At 42.5% G+C, this 21,006-nt stretch overlaps 1 protein-coding gene across 1 annotated transcript in view; it reads right to left on the reverse strand.

The window, feature by feature from the left end:
• The window catches only part of HEXB (hexosaminidase subunit beta), a 33,369-nt gene extending 12,785 nt beyond the window's left edge, over positions 1-20,584 (reverse strand). The window contains exons 1-6 of the mRNA XM_039242063.1: positions 20,449-20,584; positions 16,787-17,342; positions 12,787-12,932; positions 9,478-9,543; positions 2,990-3,036; positions 2,631-2,741 (exon numbers count right to left, since the gene is read on the reverse strand). Coding sequence (XP_039097994.1) covers positions 2,631-2,741; positions 2,990-3,036; positions 9,478-9,543; positions 12,787-12,932; positions 16,787-17,342; positions 20,449-20,584 — 1,062 coding nt within the window. The remainder of the gene's footprint in view (positions 1-2,630; positions 2,742-2,989; positions 3,037-9,477; positions 9,544-12,786; positions 12,933-16,786; positions 17,343-20,448) is intronic.
• Between the last annotated feature and the right edge of the window lie 422 nt (positions 20,585-21,006).

Raw genomic sequence — 21,006 nt, forward strand, 5'->3', positions numbered from 1 at the left:
CATTTTAATATCCAAGTACATAAAAACTTATACAAGACCAAAAAACCTCAGTATGATACCATTAAAAATAAGGAGAGAACCTGAAGAGATATTTTTCAAAAGAAGATATACAGATGGCAGACAGATACATGAAAATGTGCTCAGCATCACTCATCATCAGAGAAATGCACATCAAAACCATAATGAGTTATATCCCTACACTTGTAAGAATGGCTAAAAAAAGACAAGAAATAACAAGTGCTCGATATGGAGAATGTGAAGAAAAAGAAACCCTTGTTCACTGTTACTGGTAATGTAAATTGGTGCAGTCACTGTGGAGTATGGAGGTTCCTTGAAAAATTAAAAATAGAATTACCGTACGATCTAGTAGTTCCATGAGTGGTTATTTCACCAAAGAAAACAAAAACATCAATTTGAACATATGTATGTGCTCCTATGTTTGCTGTAGCATTTATTTACAATAGCCAAGCTGTGAAAGTACCCAAGTGTCCACTGAAAGACGAGTGGACAAAGAAAATGTGGTGTGTGTGTGTGTGAATGTGTATGTACACACACATTCATTCACACACACACACACACACACACACGCAACGGAATATCAGCCACAAAAAGAACTAGATCCTGAGTTTATTTTTTGTGTATGGTGTAAGACAGTGATCCGATTCCATTTTTTGCATGTAGCTGTACAGCTGTCCCAGCACTGTTGGAAGACTGTCTCTTCCCCATTGTACATTCCTGCCTTCTGCCTTCTTTGCTGTAGATTAACTGACCTATTTCTGGGCTCTCTCTTCTGGTCCTTGGATTTGTGTGTCTGTTTTTGTGCCATTACTATACTTTTGTGATCACGGCAGCTTTGTATTCTATCTTAAAATCTGGGATTTTGATATTCTCAGATTCTTTTTTCAAGATTGTTTTGGCTTTTCAGGGTCTTTTGTGGTTCCACACAAATTATAGGATTATTTGTTGTAGTTCTGAGAAAAATGCTTTGGGTATTTTGATAGGGATTGAAATGAGTCTGTAAATTGCTTTGGACAGTATGGACATTTTAACTGTATTAATTCTTAGAATCCATGAGACTGAAGTATCTTTCCATTTGTTTGTGTTGGCTTCAGTTTCCTTCATCAACATTTTATAGTTTTCAGAATACAAGTCTTTCACCTCCTTGGTTAAGTTTATTTCAGGTATTTTAACTCTGATGCTATTGTAAGAGGATTGTTTTTTTCTCTTTCTGTTGTTTAATTATTAGTGTACAGAAATGCAATAGATTTCTGTACATTAACTTTCTATACTAAAACTTAACTGAACTTATTGGTTTCTGGTGGAGTCTTTAGGGTTTTGTGTATAGAGTAGGATGTCTTATGCAAATTGTGACAGTTTTACTTCTTCCTTACTGATGTGGATGCCTTTTACTTCTTGTCCAAGTGCTGCAGCTGGGACTTCTGGTCCTATGCTGAATACAAGTGGTGAGAGTGGGCATCCTTGTCTTGTTCCTGATCTTAGAGGAAAGTCCTGACAAGTGTGCAAATTTAAGAGTGCTTATTCTATAGTACTGTTGGTCATAAGTTACCCTAGATGATCATCAGCATGAGAACAGTTACATTCACATCATGATATATAAAACAGAATGTTCAACTGTTTAAACAACAGTACAGACCTTACCTATTCTTTCATACAAAGATGTCCATAACATGTTTTTTAAGGTAGCAAAAGTGCAATTCCATTTAAGTTTTTTCAAAAGTCATGTCATGGGTGTTAAATATGCATTTTTAAGGGCAAGATCAGATAAATGGGACACAGAAACTTATGTCAACCTTTGGTAAATGGAATGATGGGGTTACCACCTATTTTATGTATATCTATGTTCAAATTTTTTACACTAAGCATTTATTTCTTTCATAAGAGTGACAATAATGTCTTTTGGAGAATAAAATTCAGTAATATAAATGTAAAAATCTCTTTTTAATAATATGGTGTATTCCAAAGCGATCAAGTGAAGATATAGAAACACATGGGGACAAACCTCCCTACCCCTACACACTGATGATAGTGGAGATGAAACAATAAAAAGTAGAGAGGAGAAAATAGTTACCATCAACCTCATCCCCAACTCCCCCCATCTGAAGTCCATTTCCCTGGCAGCTTCTAGCCAACTTTCTATGACTTACTTTAAAGTAAGTGCAGGTCCCATCATTAAGGGACACTAACTTTTTTCAGCTGAAGAAATATACTTTCCAAGAGATGGAAAGAAGAAACCTCAGTGCTTCAGTATATGACAGACAATTCCCCTTTTCCAACCTATCCAAGAGTGTAAATAAGCCATGTTGTTGTTTTTTTTTTTTAATTTTTTACATTTATTTATTTTTGAGAGACAGAGTGTGAGCAGGGGAGGGGCAGAGAGAGATGGAGACACAGAATCTGAAACAGGCTCCAGGCTCTGTGCTGATAGCTCAGAGCCTGATGTGGGGCTTGAACCCACAAACCCGTGAGATCATGACCTGAGCTGAAGTCCGGTGCTTAACTGACTGAGCCACCCAGGTGCCCCTGTAAATAACCCATGTTAAGTAACACCATAAAAGTACACATCTTTGGAACAGAAAGCAGAAAAAATAATCATAATAATAATCACCTACCAGAGTTTTAAGAATAGTCTTAACTGACAGAAAGTGTCTGGCTGTATCAATTAAAATTCCTCTATGTGGAAACCTTGGAGAATCAATAATGTTGGATTCATTGACGGTGAACTACAAAACAAAATTGTGATTTATTTTTAGAATACTCTCTTGACTTGAACTCAGTGAAGACTGCATCTATGCAAGTATTAGATAAAAGATTAATTTAGAACAAAGAAAGTAAAATTTACGTTTACCAGAGAAGATAAAAATTTAGAGAGAAAAACGTTCAAGAAGCAATAAACAGCTAAAAACTTTACATTTTTCTTATAGTAAAAGGGATAGCCAACAATTTAGTAACATATAATAATCATACTTACAGTCCCATAAGAATCTTGATAAATTAACTGGCTAAAGGTCTCTAAACCTAGGGAGAGTAAATTTATAATTTACTGCATTAATTTATATAACATATTGAGTCAATAAAAGTTGTATTATCCAAACGGAGACCCATAACCAGATAAGGCAAATAAAACTAAATATATTGCCTCTATACCCTCTATCATCTTTTCTAGATCAAAGCTCAGTTTTTAAAAACTCTCTATTGCCATCGAATTAAAATGTTTTACTTCACTGTACCCATACCCTAGGTTTTGTTGGAATGATAAACTTAAAAATGAATAGTGATTTAATAACAACAAAATATTACTTAGTATATAGTACTGTAAAAAAGAATTTCTATGCTAAAATATAGTCACTTTAAAAGATACATATACTTGGGGTACCTGGGTGGCTCAGTTGGTGAAGCATTTGACTTCAGGTCAGGTCATGATCTTGTGGATTTCATGGGTCGAGCTCCACATTGGGCTCTCTGCTGTCAGGGAGGAGCCCACTTTAGATCCTCTGTCTCCCTTTCTCTGCCCCTTCCCCACGCATGCACACCCTCTCTCAGAAATAATAAACAAACATTAAAACAAAGTATTAGAAGGTATATAAACTTAACAGAGTGAGGGAAAAGGATCAAAAACACCATGAAAGTATAAATAAGAGCCCAACTTAAAACTCAAAAATGTTTTACTCATAGCTACAAAGAGTATCTCCTGAACATTTTTCACTCAAGTGGATTGTTTCCTTAATACACTCTATTATAGGCCATTCTTCTAATTGCCCTTGACTTTACTATTTTCTTTTTTAAATATTTTTAAGCAATCTCTACACCTAACATTGTGCTTTAACCCACAACCCTGAGATCACTCCACTGACTGACCCAGCCAGGTGCCCCAACTTTACCATAATTCATCATTCTAGCTGACAAGTATAAAGCCAGGGAAAATTTTAACCTAAGAATAGTTCAACGTCAGAAACGAATCAGGAGGGGCGCCTGGGCGGCTTAGTCGGTTAAGCGTCCAACTTTCGCTTAGGTCATGATCTCGCGGTTTGTGGGTTCGAGCCCCGCATCGGGCTCTGTGCTGACTGCCAGCTCAGAGCCTGGAGCCTCCTTCAGATTCTGTGACTCCCTCTCTCTCTGACCCTCCCCTGCTCACGCTGTCTCTCTCTCTCTCTCTCTCCTAGAAATAAGTAAAACATTAAAAAAATTAAAAAAAAAAAAAAAAGAAACGAATCAGGAGACATAACTGATACCACAGAAATAATAAGGCTAAGCGACTACTATGAACAATTATAGGCCAACAAATTAGACAACATAAGGATTTTTACTATCCATTTCTGCTAACAAATGGATAAAATCCTAGAAATATGCATCGTACAAAAACTGAATCTGAAAGAAAAAGAAAAACTGAAAAGACTGCTTACTAACAAAGAGAGTAAATCATTAATCCAAAACCTCTTGACAAAGTCCAGGACCAGGCTTCAAAAGTGAATTCTACCAAACATTTTAAGAATTAACACAAATTCTTCTCACACTTTTCCAAGAAAACAAAAGCAAAAGAGGAGGCAACACTTCCAAACTAATTTTCCAGGGCCAACATTACCCTGATACCAAAACCAGGTAAGAAAAAGAAAATTACTTGCCAATATCCCTGATGAACAGCAATACAAAAATCCTCAAGAAAATAGTTAACAGACTGAATTCAATAATACTTAAAAAGAATCCTACGCCATGATCAAATGGAATTAATTCCAGAAATGCAGGGATGGTTCAACATCAGCAAATCAATGTGATATTTCATATTAACAAAATGAGGGACAAAATCATAAGATCTTTAATAGATGCAGAAAAAGCACTTGGCAAAATTCAGTATCTACTTATGATAAACACTCCAAACAAAGTGGGCACAGAGGTAACGTAGCTCAACATAATAAAGGCCGTCTGTGATAAGCCCACAACTAACCTCTGACTCAATGATGCAAAGATCAGGAACAAGACAAGGATGCTCACTCTCACCACTTTTATTCAACTTCGTATTAGAAGAGCTAGTCAGAGCAACTAAGCAAGAAAGGAAATAATAAAAGGCATCCAAATCAGAAATGAAGAAGTAAAATGGTCACTATTTGCAGGTGACGTGATGTTGTATGTAGAAAACCTTAAGATTCCACAAAAAAACCTGTTAGAATTAATCCATGAATTCAGTAAAGTTGAAGGATAATCAACATACAAAAAAACTTTTTCTCTATTATCAGAAAGAGAAATTAAGAAAACGATCTTCTTTACAATTGTACCAGAAAGAGTAAAATATGTAGGAATAGATTTAACCAAGACCTCTACCCTGAAAATTCTAAGACACTGATGAAACTGAAGACACAAATGAATGCAAAGATATTCCATGCTCATGGACTAGAAGAATACTATTAAAAAATCCGTATCACCCGGGGTGCCTGGGTGGCTGAGTCGGTTAAGCGTCCGACTTTCGCTTAGGTCATGATCTCGCGGTTCGTGGGTTCGAGCCCCGCGTCGGGCTCTGTGCTGACTGCCAGCTCCGAGCCTGGAGCCTGTTTCAGTCTGTGACTCCCTCTCTCTCTGACCCTCCCCTGCTCACGCTGCCTCTCTCTCTCCTAGAAATAAATTAAAAAAAAAAAAAAATACCCGTATCACCCAAAGCACTGTACATATTCAGTTCAATCCCTATCAAACTTCTAATGGCATTTTTCACAGAAATACAACAAACAATCCTAAAATCTGTATGGGACCATAAAAGACCTCAAATCACCAAAGCAACTTTGAAAAAGAAGAATGAAGCTGGAGGTAACATAATCCGTGATTTTAAACTATGTGACAAAGCTACTGTCATCAAAATAGTATAGTACTGGCATACAATCAGACACACAGATCAACATAATGGAACAGAAAACCCAGAAATAAATCCATACATGCATGGTCAATTTACAACAAAAGAACCAAGAACATACAACGTAGAAAATACAGTCTTTTCAATAAATAATGTTGGGAAAGCCACAGCCACGTGAAAAAGAACAACACAGGACCACTATCGTACACTATACACAAAAATTAGCTCAAAACTGATTAGAGACTTGAATGTAAGACCTGAAACACTAAAACTACTAGAAGAAAACATAGGTGGTAAGGTCCTCGACATAGGTCTTCACAGTGACTTTTTGTATCTGACACCAAAAGCAAAAATAAAATGGGACTACATTTACTAAAAAACTTCCCCAAAAGACTAGAAGCAAAATTAAAAGGCAGCCAACTCTGTGGCAGAAAGTATCTGCAAACTGTGTATCTGATAAGGAGTTAATATCCAAACTATAAGAAGAATTCTCATAACTCCATAGCAAAAAATACTCTAATCTAAAAATGGCTAGAGGATCTGAAAAGACATTTTTTTCAAAGAAGATATACAGATGTCAAGGGGTACATGAAAAGGAGCTTGCTCAACATCAGTCATCGTTAGGGAAATGCAAATTAAAACCACGAGATACCATCTCAAACCTGAAAGAAAAGTTATTAACAAAAAGACAAAAAGTGTTGGTGAGGAAGCAGAGAAAAGGGACCCCCTGTGCACTGTTGGTGGCAATATAAATTGGTGCAGTCCCTGTGGGAAATGATACGGAGGTCCTTCCAAAAATTAATACAGGGGCACCTGTGTGGCAGTCGGTTAAGCAACCAACTCTTGATTTCAGCTAAGGTCACAACTGCAGGGTCTTGGGATCAAGGCCCACATCAGGCTCTGTGGCTGAGCCTGGAGCCTGTTAAGATTCTCATTTATTCATTCTCTCTCTCTCTCTCTTCTCCTCCCCACACCAACCCCCGCCTGCTCCTGTCCCCCACTTGCTCTCTCAAATTAAGAAAAAAAAATTAAAAGTTGAATTACATATGATCCAGTGATTCCACTTCTGGGTATTTATCTGAAGAAAATGAAAAAAATAACTTGAAAAGATGTATGTGCCCCCATGTTCACTGCAGCATTATTTACAACAGCCAGGATAAGGAAACAGGCTATCCGCCTGTGAATGAGGAGATAAAGAACATGTGGTATTTATATACAATGGAATATTATTTATCCATAGAAAGGAGGAAAATGCTGCCATTCTGACAACATGGATGGAACGTGACAACATTCTGCTCCTAAATAAGTCAAATGCCCTGTGATCTCATTTATATGTGGAATCTCAAAAAAAAATCTCATAGATAGAAAGGACAGATTAGTGGTTGCCGGAGGTGTGGAGTGGGAGTAGGCAAAATGAGTGAGGGGTCAAAAGGTACATTTTTCTCTTGTAAAATAAGTAACTGGCTTCAGTTAATAGTACTGTGTTGCCTATGTGAAAGTTGATAAGAGAGTAAGCATCTAAGTTCTCATCACGAGAAAAAAAATGTTTATAATTAATTTATGTGGGGGGAGGTGAGGGACAGAGAAAGAGGGAGAGAGAGAATCCCAAACAAGCTCCATGATGTCTGCACAGGGCCTGATGCTGGGCTCGAACTCACTAATGAGATCACGACCTGAGCCAAAACTGAGTCAGATTTTTAACCAACTAGCCACCCAGGAACCCCAAGAAAAAAACATTCTGCAACTATGTTTGGTGACAGATATTAGCGAGACTTACTGTGGCGACTGTTTTGCAGTATATATAAATACTCAATCATTATAATGTTATGTTTGAAACTAATAATTTTATATGTCAATTATACCTAAAAAAAAGAAAAGACAGGAAATAGAAAAGAAAAAAATTCAAAGTCATTTGTGCTGTATCTTCTCGCTCCCCACAAATACAGGCCCCAGCTGGGAAGAGGAACTTTGGAATTTTCTGTTAAGTGGCAATACACTCAATACACTTGCTATTTAGAACATTACTTGGATCATCTGACGTTAAAGAGAAAATCAGTTTTTTCTTTTAATTTTTTTTTAACGTTTATTTATTTTTGAGACCGTGACAGAGTGGAAGCAGGGGAGCTGCAGAGAGAGGGAGGCACAGAATGTGCAGCAGGCTCCAGGCTCCAAATTGTCAGCACAGAGGCTGACACAGGGCTCTAACCCATGAACCATGAGATCATGACCTGAGCAGAAGACGGGCAATCAACCAACTGAGCCCTCCAGGCAACCCGAGGAACTAGAGTCTAATCACTGAGTGTTCTCAAAAGTTATTTTATTTTGATGTGGATCACAGCAAGTTTTTCCCTAACAAACTTCATACAAGAAAGGCAGATCAAACTAAAAAGCTTAAAACCACTTTACATCATATATAAATGACCTAGATGATAATGATTACAGTTACATTTGTAGTAAATACCTATAAATATTTTCGTGTTCTATTTTGAAATAAGATTAAAACGGTATTAGTATTACATATAGGATCACAATGATTTTTTTTATTTCAGATAACAATCTGAATCAAAGCCAAGGCCACTTGTATTTTTAATTACTGTCACTTTGGTTAGCTCACATTGAAAAATGATTCTTTTTTAAAACCCTTCTATTTGCAAGTTAGTACAACACTATCTCCTCAAATCAGATGAAGTAAAAGAAGCTTTTGCACAGTAAAAGTCAATGTCCCAATACCCAAACTTTGAAATTCTGACTCTGGCTGAAATTCAGAAAAAGCTTTTAAGAAAGGTTTTCTCTCAACCTCTCTTGGTATGTGTATCTTTCACACTGTCCCTATCAACTTGGTTCTGTTCCTAACTCCACAGGAACTTAAAATGCGGGGAGGGCCCCCTCCCTTTTCCCACCACTGTGGCACGTGTGGCTGACTGCTCCTTGCCATGTCTTCTCACAAGACTTTCCAGATCAAGTGATTCCTGGCCAAGAAACAAAAGCAGAATCACCCCATTCCCCAGTGAAAACTGGTAATAAAATCAGGAACAACTCTGAGGAGAGACACTGGGTAAGAATCACGCAGACTGTGTAAGGAATGTCACAAGAGATGGCACACATTTATGCTGTATCGAGGCCATCTAGCACTTCACCTTACCAAGTTCAAAACATCACCACTACATGGACTGACAGGAGAATATGTTTTATTGGGGAAATTATTTTTCTCTTTGTTCCTAGGCTTCCACATTAGTAGGTTCAGTAATCTGAAACCTTTTGTGTGTAAATAAGTAAATTTTTTTAAGTCAAGGGAGAGAGATCCTTGCTACTGAAGGCAGCAAGAAACGACAGTGAAACAAAGTGAAACCAAATCCCCGACTCAGAGCAGGTTGAGCCATTTAAAGGTCTGTCAACACTACAGTCCCAAGGGCATGAATGACTTACACTCACGATTATAATAACCCTCATTTTTAAAAATGTCAGACGATCTTCCTTCTGTGCTCTAAGTGTATGTGTTTGATGGAAATATTTTGCAAACACTTGACGAAGCATCCATAAAGAGTCAAAGAAACCAAAATTTTGCCGTGCCTGATTTCCCAAAGCACCAAACAGAAATGTTTCTTTACAAGAAAAGAACTTACCTCGTAGTACTCCCCAAACTCTGTTGGCCTTGAGGAAAGCCACTGGTTCTTTCACAAGTAAAGTATCTGCATGGGGGTGGGGGGGAAGTTTCCGTTACTTCTTCAGTAACACAGTGCATTTTCGACACATGTAATTGGTATTTCTGGACCATTCCTTTCTCCTGAGCTCCAGACCTGTTTTTCCAACTGCCTCCTGTGTGTTCCTCACAGGGATATCCTGTGGATTCCTTGAACTCTGCACACCCAAAGCTGAGCTCCCCCTCTTTCCTGATCCACGCTGCCCTGCCTGTCCCTAGTGCCTTCGTCTCTGTGAGGCACCGCACTGCCCTCTGACCAGGTGAATTGCTCGCGTCAGAAATCTGGGTGACATCTCCACACTTCCTCATTTTCCCCTCCAGGACAATTATTCTCTCCATTGCCCCTCAACAGAGTAGGTTCCTAATTCAGCTATGACTTTAAATCGAAAGTGTAAAACGTTCCTCAGTTCCGTAGTTCCTTGTGAAGCATCCAAGTATCGCTCAAATCTCCGACTCCACCAAACGAGACCAGAGACTCCTCTCTACGATTTCTCTTCTACTTTTGTGCTTCTCTACTTGCCTTGCACCCACCTTCCCCAACTATTAGCCTAAATCTGCCTTAAGATTCACCTCCTAACTCACTTGAGCTAAATTCAGCTTTGGCCCAATCAATAAAAGCTTCACACCCAGTAAGGACAGGTTCCAGTGGGCTGCTTCTGGGTAGGGGTGGGGGGTGGGGGGTGGCAGGGAGGCAGTGCTCATCTTTCCATCTTTTAAGTAACACTCTGTCTAAGGCTGTGCCAATAGTCATTTGAGGCTTTTGGAGAGGTTTGGAGTTGAGTCAACCACAGATAAAGCAGAGCACCAGACAGTACGGAGAGACTGAAAGCTGAAGGGTGTGACAGATGTGGACCCTGCCACAGTAAAGACAGTTGCGGGCTGCAGGTTAATGACTTAGTATCACATCTGGACTACATCATCACCCTCCACCACCGCCACCCATGCTGTCAACAGCCGAAAATCACGTGACTCTCTCATGTGACAATCTTGTGACAAGGTAGCAGTTACTGCAGTGCTGAGTTAGCTAAAGGCCAAGCTAAGGCAGGGATTGCTATTTTGAGGTTCATCTAATCATGTTTCCTCTCCACCTCTATCAAGTTCTTAACCACCAGACTCCTGGGTTATAACACAAAGAATCACATTAACATGTTGCATGTACTTGATGCCTATTATTTTCCTATAGTTGAGGACTGGCTGATCTTAACAAGGGTTCTGATTCAACTCAACACAAATCCCACAAAGAGAAAGCAGTTAAAACGAGATTTTGTTTTTTTAACATATGGACACCTAAGCTGGAGAATTTCGATTTTTCTTTCAAAACCAAATTACTAGTGTTAACAATGATTACCTGCCTGATGTGGGGTTGGAGCAGCACCTTTGACTTTTCAGTTATCCCCTTCTGTACTTTCTGCACTGTGATTACTTTGTTTTCAAGAGTGTGCATACAAATAACATCAACATGTTATTCTTTAAAAATAAAATAGGTAAGGCTACAATCGCCTTTGAGATTCCCATTCAACTCCCTCTACTTTCCTCAGAAGAAACAGTTAACAGACCTCTTCCTAGCTATTTACATACACGTATGATTAACAGTGCCCTCTGTCCAACCCAGCAGTTCACCTTGACTAGCTCCCCAAGTCTGTTCTTTTACTCTCCCTCTTTATTCTTCACTGCTGAATTCTTTAGTGTGGATTGACAAGACCTACTTAAGTCATTCTTGCGGTGACGAACATGTAGTTTTGTTTATAACTGCACTATTACATGCAAGCTGTATCAAACATCCCTCTTATGTGTAATTAATGCTCTGCACGAGAAACTAGTGGTTCACAGGGAATACATATTTTTATTTTTTTAATACATAAAGCTGTAACAGCTGTCACTCCCTCCAACGTTTTCTTATAGTCTGCAACAGTTGATATCATTTGGATCTGTGTTAACTTTCTTATCATCTTGATCAGCTAGTTCAAAACTAAAACTGGTTTATCCTTCAACCATAAAACTTCACCGTCAGCTTTGCCTAAGAAACTTACCTTTCAGAATAAGGAAGGTTTGCAAAGCTATGTGGACGAAAAGCTGTAACTCTCCAGTCTCAAAACACTGTATTTTCCAGAATTTACAATATGTCATCACTACTGCTAACAGACAGCAAAGACTCCCTGGCAAGTCAGTGACCCTTTCTATCTCAATTCAGATTGTAAAACCTAATTCATAAAGTGTCTTGAGTGCAGTCAACTGAAATCACGTGTCTGCTGTTGCCCAAGTATCCGGTTTCTTTTTTAAGAACAGCTACAGAATTGAGAAATGAACTTATTTTTTAGAGATGTATTATTAAGAAATCTGATCTATACTAAGAGGATGAAGAGATGTACTTTACTGTCAGTAAGGGAGTCTGAGGACAAAGGAGTCCCTCTTTTCACTAAGAGCTGGGGTATCCCTTCTATCTTTATGCCCAGCTCACAAGTCTGTTCTCTCTGCACTTCATTTATCACCTAAACGTCACTTTGCTCTCCTTGCTTCCCTGGTGTAATCCCACATTATTCCCAGCCAGGAGGCCCTACAGAAACATTTCAGGCAACAAAAATGTACAGCTAAGTGTCATTTATATTGTGAGATGAAGTAGCTCCAGCTCCACCCCCAGTTCTGTATTATTTTTGTGTCAAATTAAGTTACAAAGAGAGATCATGGACATACACACAGATTTATCTTCAAAATAAAAGCTATGAAATTACCTAATATCCAAAAATAAGTTATCTACACTAAGTTACTGCACTAAAAACGAGGTCATAGAAAAATATTTAATTACATGTTTGTTTTGTTAGACAAAAAAAAAAAAAGCCAAATACAAAAACCAGACAGAATTACCCCATTTTAATGTAATTACTTATCATGTTTATGCTTCTATCAATGTATACTATTTCAATGTATTACTCTACCCACATCTGAAATAACAGTGGTCAACTGAGTGCTGGGGTTATGATTTACTTCCTCCTCTTCTGATTTACTTCCTCCTCTTCACTTACTGTACTTACAATGTTCTACATTACTTTTGGCATCAGACTTTAATGGTATATTTAAAAATAAAAATTATAAAAAAAAATAAAAATAAAAATAAAAATTATAAACTCATTGGCCAAGAGCTCACAATAGTTCATGGCATGGAACCTGTTTCCGGCACTTAAGTCCCCAACGAGCAGCTCAGAACATGATAGGCTGGCATCACGCAGGTACTCACAGGACTCATCCGAAGTGATGCTGGGGAAAAGATCACACTCTGAGTCCAGGACAACCGTGACGACAAGTTGCTGTAACTCCACCACACTATTAGGTTTAGCAGGGCGACGCTGCCTCTTGTTGAAACCAAATATGTATTCATGATACCTGCGTGAGAAATGAATTCAAATAGACTTTTAAAGCGCCGCACCATAGCCAAGTTTCACATACATATGTGAGAGTGGACATCCCAGTGGGGTTCCTCCAATCCACGTCCCCCAGTATTGGTCCAATGAGAGGCTCTCACCCCAAGGTGCTCATTGGAATTTCCGGGGGAGCTTTTTGAAAATACTGCTATCCAGACCTTCAGAATCGGAATCTCTGAGAGTGCGATACAGGCACGGGAACTTTAGAAGGTACCCCCACACTTCCAAGTGCCTCACAGGCAGTGACTGTTAAGAACCAGTAATCCAACCAATATCCCATCACTCTTGGGTAGGCATGCCAATTGTAACCAGTGACAGAGGTGGGGCATCAGGGGTGGTGGTGGCAGGAAGTTTCGTAGGCTAACTGAGCCACAAAAGCCACACTTCTCTGTATGTGATACCTGGACCGGTTGTAGCCACACTAAAGGTGGCAGAGATGGAAAGAACACGGATTCCCTAATAATACTATTGAGCTAGTTAGTCAACTAGCCGTGGAATCCTATTTTGGACTTCCTCAAGTGTGAGATAATAGGTCTTCTTATTGCTTAAGCTTGACTAAAACAGTTTCTGTTACCTTCCAAAAAAAAATATCTTAGCTATCACATAAACCGCCCAAAAGAAGGTAAGCAGCCTATAGAATTCTCGCCAGGGCCTTGCAAATTTACCTTCTGCTGGTACCCAAATACCAGAGAAAGGGGATGTGAAAACAGCATTTAAAGGTGCTAAAAGACCAGGTAGACTTCAAAGCAATTATTTAAATAACATTTTATAGATTGTGATAAGCCGGAAGCTGTGTATGCTACTTAAGTGGAAGAATATCTTGTGTTATTTCCAGAAAAGGAGAGGTAGGAAAATTCCAATGAGTTTGGAAGCATATGGAAGTAAAGCAGTGACAGAAGAGAATGGACGATGATGCTGAGGACCCCTTCCATGGTAAAACCTTGACAGGTTCAGAAGGAAATTAAGATCACTGAACTGTATAGTTAGAAATGGTTAAAATGGCGAGGCGCCTGGGTGGCTCAGTTGGTTGAATGTTGGACTTCGTCCCAGGTCACGATCTCACAGTTTGTAGGTTTGAGCCCCGCACTGAGCTCTGTGCTGACAGCTAGCTCAGAGCCTGAAGCCTGTCTTTGGATTCTGTATCTCCCTCTCTCTCTGACCCTCCCCTGCTCACACTGCCTCTCTCTCTCTCTCTCATAAATAAATAAAACATTTAAAAAATTAAAAAAAAAAAAAAAAGAAATGGTTAAAATGCCGGGTGGCTGGGTGGCTCAGCAGGGTAAGCGTCCAACTCTTGGTTTCGGCTCAGGTCATGATCCTACAGTTCTTGATTTTGAGCCCTGTGTGGGGCTCTGTGCTGACTGTGCAGAGCCTGCTTGGGACCCTAGCCCTCTCCCTCTCCCTCTGCCCCTCCCCTGCTCTTGTGTGTGCTTGCTCACTCTCTTAAATAAACAAAAGAAAATGGTTATGAGAGTAAAAAATTCATTCAAAGAAGAATGAATCAAAAAAAAATCTTATATGTATTTTATCACAGGTAAATTTTTTAAAAAAGGAAATTAAAGTTCTGAGTTCGGAAGTAGGTGCTGGCTTGTCCCAAACGTCCTGGATATTAAAACTAACAGAAAACTCAAAGGGTATCCAAGGTATTTGGGTTCATTTTATCTTTCAGGAACTAAGGAAGTGTAGCTATTTCGTCATTTAAAAAAATGAGTGACTCGGGGCGCCTGGGTGGCTCAGTCGGTTAAGCATCTGACTTCGGCTGAGGTCATGACCTTACGGTTCATGGGTGTGAGCCCCACATCGGGCTCTGTGCTGACAGCTTGGAGCCTGGAGCCTGCTTCGCATTCTGTGTTTCCCTCTCTCTGCCCTTCCCCCCTTGGTCTCTCTCTCTAAAATGAATATTAAAAAAAAATTTTTAAGTGAGTGACCAGCACATGATGGACCTTGTTCTACAAGTTAAAGAAGCTGCCATGCACCAGACCCAACTCTCTCCTTGCAAGAAACATACTGTCTCAAAGCAGGGTTTGTGATGTAAGTTGGGCACCTCAAAGACAGGAGCCTCTGGTCCTGAACAGCCTAGGGCCTAGACAGCGTGTGCTCCCGACCACCTAGAGCCTTCGGCATATCCCCATCATCCCTACATTCGTCCCTCCATACCGCACTTTTACTCTGAAATAGATACTGAGACCTTCCTGAATTCCTAGAATGCTCCCCTGACTGCTTTCAGGTCTTAGCCATCAAGGCTAATGTTTTATAACCTGCTTCCTAACCGTGCAGGGTATAATTAACAGCTGCTTCACACACCAGGCATGACTATTTAGGCAAACTCCAAATAATCACCCGCACTGCCTCGAAATGCCAAGCCTTGTTTTCACACCATCTCACAACTGACTCAGGTCCTTGTTATCCGACGACACTGTCAACCTGACTTCCGTGCTCTCTTGCCATCATCTTGTCATTTCAACCTATCCACCCCCCCCCCCCGACCTCGTCCTTGTTTTACTAACAATAGGGCACAGAAAGAAAATACAATTTTACAAACTGAGTCCCAAAGCAAAAACGGTAAGCGTGTTGGTGCTTTAAAACATTTCCTGGCCCCGACCCTCCTTTAAGATGACCTTGGCGTACTTTTTCCTTCGCTAGATGCCCAGGCACCCGGCCTCTAGCCATTCTGACCTGTTAGCAGACTCAGTGCCAAAGGCTCATTAGAGTGTGTGCCTTAAACGAGGGTAACTGTGTTTATTTGGCTGTAGAAAAGTGAAGGAGAGAAGCCTGCCTGGGCCTCTGTAGCCTGGGCTCACCGCTGCAGGCCTACCTGGGGGCAAGCAGGTGTTACCCTGGTTTTGCATTTTTTCCCACCAGCTCTCTTGCCTGTCCCGCAGGCAGCTGGCGAAACGAAGCTATGATGCCCACCGGGAACAGAGACAAATATCTGGGTAAGGAAAGTGCACTGCAGCCAGCACCAAATTACACGCCCTCCCTGCACGACCGGCCTTCAGGACAGTCCCACCTACCCAGGAGGGACACCAAAGAAAGGCTGCTGGAAACACCTGCCAAGTGCAATCAGCCTTCTGCTTGGTGCGGTCGGCACAGCCAGGCTGTGGGCTGCCTCCTCATTACCTGATTCACCCCGGCTGCGGCCAGCGGGGTTGCAGGCACGGAAAGGCGGGTGAGCAAGCACAGGACGTGCTGGGCGAAGAAAAGTAGACACTGCGCTGCCCCCATTATATCCAAGTAATGAGATGAAAGCATCGAACGTTTCCTAACAAACAGATGTTGGGAGTTCGGGGCAATGTTCCAACCTGAGGCCTTTCTGCCTTCCGAACTGTTCGCCGATTTGGCCCGCGGGGTGGGGAGATGGCCTGCAGACCGCAACCTACCTGGGAATTCTGGCCCCAAGCAGGAAGCACTCATTTTCCTCCTAGGATTCTCTTCAAGTAAGAAGCTGCCACGCCCCGGCCCCTCCATCCGCCCTACTCTCCCCTCCGAGGCGCAGCCGGGCAGATTCTGAGCGACCTACTCCTTCCCCTCAGTATCCTGCACGCGAACCAGGGCTCCTGGACGCCCAGGATGTCCCTGAGCAGGCAGGAGGGGGAGGGGAAGAGCGGGGGTTTCAGCTGCTGTGTGTCTGAGCCGGCTCTCCCCTCTTCTAGACCTATCACTTTGGTCAGGTCACTGGCCGGCCCCGCACTGTTTCCTCATCTGCTCAACGGGGAACACCGCGCGCGCGCACGGCCGCGGGGGTGAAGGGAGGCGCGCCGGGTTCCCCTCGCCTCGCCCCCCGCCTCCGCCCCGCAGCGTGCAGGGAGCGCTCACCGCCGAAACGCTTCTTGCAGGAGGGAGCAGGTGGGGCCGGCGGTGGACGAGGGGTCGTTGGCGATGGAGAAGTTGTCGCGGGAGAGCCGCAGCAGGCGCGGAGACGTCTTCACCGAGAGCGGCATAGGCCACAGGGCCGGCTCCGGCACGGCGGAGGCGCGCGGGGCCAGCGCCGCCAGCAGCGCCAGCAGCGCCGGCAGCCCCAGCCCGCGGTGCTGCATGGCCGGTGGGCTCTGCCGTGCGGGAGCTGCGGCCCGGGCGCCTGACCTCCGCGGGGACCGCCAGGAGGAAGCGCCGAGCGCGCGAGCGGCGGAGTCAGCTGACGCGCGCCCCGCCCAGGCACGCCTCCCGGCCCGTGGCGCCGCCCCCGCCGCCCTCCGCGCCGCGCCCCGCCCGCCCCGAGGGGAGGCCCTGGGAAGCGCGGGGCGGGGCTCGACGGGCGTGGGCTCCTGCGACGGCGTCCCTCGTAGGCCTGCCCCCCCGCCCCCCTCAGGTCCCGCCTCCAGCCCAGACCGCCCTCGGACCTCAGTTCTGCTTGAGCCGAAGCTTCCCGGGGCTGAGTTTTCAGCAGGTGGGAGGTTAAAAATTAAGCGAAAGGTTTTCTCAGAGGATCTTGGCAGAGGACTTCGGAAGACTTCAAGAGGGTGCCCTGGACCCAGTTAATTAGGCGGGTGATACAAAGAGGCAGTGTATCTTAATGAGCGATTAATATTGCCGCACTATCATTTTCGAAAAAATTAAAAACGTGACAATGACAAAATAGAACACAAATGTGGCAAACATTTTATTCAACTAATTATTAAATAAGTCAGGTTCGAAAGGTAATTTAATAGAGCAAGATTAGAATAAGATTACTAAATAGGATATTGGGTAGTGTGCTACGGTGACTCAGCCCTAAGTGTCTGAGCCTGGAAGCTCCCATCGCCCCTCAAGAAAAAAAAGAAAATAATTCCATTTATAAAGAATTCCTGAGAGCAACTTAAAGTATTTATGGTGGCAGGACTCTCTACATATTTGGAGATAAGATAGCAGATCTAGAAGCAAGCAGAAACAGTGTTGTTAGATCCATTGTGGCAGGGATTCTAAGGCCATCTCTCTTCCTCTTTCCCTCCCTTTTCCCCTCTCCGCTGCTTATCTACCTCTTTTTTTCAACTCATTTTTTTCTCCATGTGGGCTTCATTCTCAGACCTGCTCTTCGTGATAGCCCTCTTCTTGGGTAGCAAGACAACCCCTTGGGGAAGCTTATGCCCTTCACCCATCCCTGACAGTCCTGAAGAAGGATCCCCACTGACAGACTCTCTTGCACACCAAAAGAGTGAAGCTATATGACCCACATGGAATGGAGGATGCTGATGTTCCCAAAAGAAGAGGTTATTAAAAAGAAAACTACGGTGGCATCTGGGTGGCTGAGTCAGTTGAGTGACCACCTCTTGATTTCTGCTCAGGTCATGATCTCATGGTTCCTGAGTTCAAGTCCCCCACCTGGCTCTGGAGCTTAAAACAACAAATAATAAATGATAAGATAATAAATATCTCACACTTTCTGCGGATCAGGAATTCACGAATCTTCGCCGGGTGAGTCTGGCCAAGTCCCTCATGAGGTGGCAGTCATCTGAAGCCATTTTTCTAAAGGCTTGGTTAATGCTGAAGGGTAACTGATTCTAAGCTAGCTGTCATGGCTCTTGGCAGGAGACCATTGTTACTTACTGGCTGTTGGAGGAAGGCCTCAGTTACTTGCCACATGAGTGTCTCCATAGGTTTATTGTGCATATTTACGACATGGCGGCTGGCTTCCCCCAGGCCAAGTGAACCAACAGAGAACAAGAGCAATAAGGAAGGCACGACACCTTTCCATGGCTTCCTCTCATAAGGATGCTTCCACAACATTGAATCCCTTAGAAGTCAGTTACTAACTACGGCCACATCCAAGGCGAGAGAAATCAGGCTACACTTTTTTTTTTAAATTTTTTAATGTTTTATTTATTTCTGAGAGAGAGAGCGAGAGAGCGAGAGCGAGCAGGGGAGGGTCAGAGAGAGAGGGAGACACAGACTCCGAAACAGGCTCCAGGCTCTGAGCTGGCAGTCAGCATAGAGCCCGACGCGGGGCTCGAACCCACGAACCGCGAGATCATGACCTAAGCGAAAGTCGGATGCTCAACCGACTAAGCCACCCAGGCGCCCCCAGGCTACACTTTTTGAAGGGAGGAGTCTACTCTCTGACCATGAATTGTTTATATTCCTCCCACATACAAAATGTATTCCCTTCCTCCCAAGAACCCCCAAAGTCTCATCGTTTTAGAACATTTCCCTGAAATCCAGAATGCTGGCATCTAAATCATTAAGCATCAATGAGGCTTCTAAATGTATCCTTAAATATCCTGAGGTACCGTTTCTCTTAATCAACAGACAAGTTATCTGTACCCCTACACGTGTAAAATGCAATGGTGGTCCCAAATAACCAGTAGAGATGGTTCAAAAGAGGAAAATGAGAAGCACTGAGGGGTTTTTAGCAATTCCCAAATCCTGCGAGGCAAATATTGGAAGTTCCTTGATTAGGATTCAAAGCCCAGAATTAATTCTCTATGACTCTTGACTCCAGTGTCTGGCTTTGAGTTCTGAGTCATCTTCCCTTGATCTTGGAAAATAGTATGTGGTTGCAGCTGAGTAGATTTCTTTACTTGTCAAAATTTGCAGGTCCAAAGTTGTCTTTTCATCTGCCACTGTCGCCGTGTCTCAGTTCAAACTGATAGCATTTCTGCTGATATATTTCTGTTGAAATTTGTTGATTCCCTGGGAATCTCACCGAGCTTCATGCCATTAGACAAAAGCTATATGCACCAGTTCTTCAACATATGCCTTTCTCTACTTCGGGCAGCTGCTGGGAACAACAGCATCCTTAGAAACCCTGATGTTTGTGGGGCGCCTGGGTGGCTCAGTCGGCTCAGCGTCCAGCTCTGGCTCAGGTCATGATCTCACAGTTTGTGGGTTCAAGCCCTGCATCAGGCTCTGTGCTGACAGCTAGCTCAGAGCCTGGAGCCTATCTTTGGATTCTGTGTCTCCGTCTCTCTCTGACCCTCCCCTGCTCACGCTCTCTCTCTCTCTCTCTCTCTCTCAAAAATAAATAAAACATTAAAAAAAAGAAACCCTGTTGTTTGAGAGGCTTGACAAACTGTTAAAATATTTACATGGCCTTTTGTCTCATTGACAGATACTCTGAGACACAACGATAGGTCTTTCTGAGGTCTTAAGGGATTTTATATTCACAATCTAGGTTTCATGTTTATTTTTTTAAGTCTATTTATTTTGAGAGAAGAGCACACTAAAGAGCGCACTGGTGGGGGATGGGCAGAGAGAGGTAGAGAGAGAGAATCCCAAGCAGGCTCTGCATGACAGTGCAGAGCCCAAACCAGGGCTCGAACCCACCAATTGTGATTTCGTGACCTAAGCCAAAATCAAGAGTTGGACACAACCGACTGAGCCACCCAGGCGCCCCTGTTTCCTGTTTAGACCATGTTTTCCTTAGGGAACCTGGGCTCCATCTCTGCCAGAAAGCTGTCTTCATTCTCACTGGCTTGGAAAGCCAAAATTGGAAAATTTGGAAGTTTTAAAAAAACAGTTAAGTCTTGGTTGCTTTATGTTTAACAGTCCTTCCTTTCCTTTACCTTGCTCCTCTCCCATTTTAGGATAACGAAAGATAAACCCAGGAGGCACCTTAAATATTCTAGCTGAAAATCTCCTTAGTCTTACCCCATATTCATTAGTAGGGCACATCTGCCACTCTGCATCATGGAAGGCCATCGTGATCTCTCTGCCAGTGTCACAAGGATCACATTTCCTCCATTTCCAGTAAGGTTTTCCTTGCTCTCCTGTAAGCAAGACTCCTCGGGTCTATGTCCTTCTACTAAGTCTTTTCCAGGCCCACCATGCTTTCACTAACCTCATCTCCGAAATCACTCTAGCTGCTGTCCACTGCCTAACCCAAAGGCACTCCCACATTTTAGGTGTTTGTCGTGGCCCCGCCTCACTTCCAGGGATCTAAATGATTTTTTAAAACCTATTGTCATGTGAGAAATTAACAACACCTTAAAAGATGCATACAAATAGAATTTTGACAGAGGGTGCCAAATTTCCCTCCAAAACAGGTAACGGTGTAGGAGGGTGTGCCCATCATAATACTATTAATCCTTTTCAACTTTATCAGCTGCTTTAATCTGTACTTC

Source organism: Hyaena hyaena, unplaced genomic scaffold (assembly GCF_003009895.1).
Source record: "Hyaena hyaena isolate Hyena2069 unplaced genomic scaffold, ASM300989v1 scaffold_205, whole genome shotgun sequence".
Classification (NCBI taxonomy): Eukaryota; Metazoa; Chordata; class Mammalia; order Carnivora; family Hyaenidae; genus Hyaena; species Hyaena hyaena.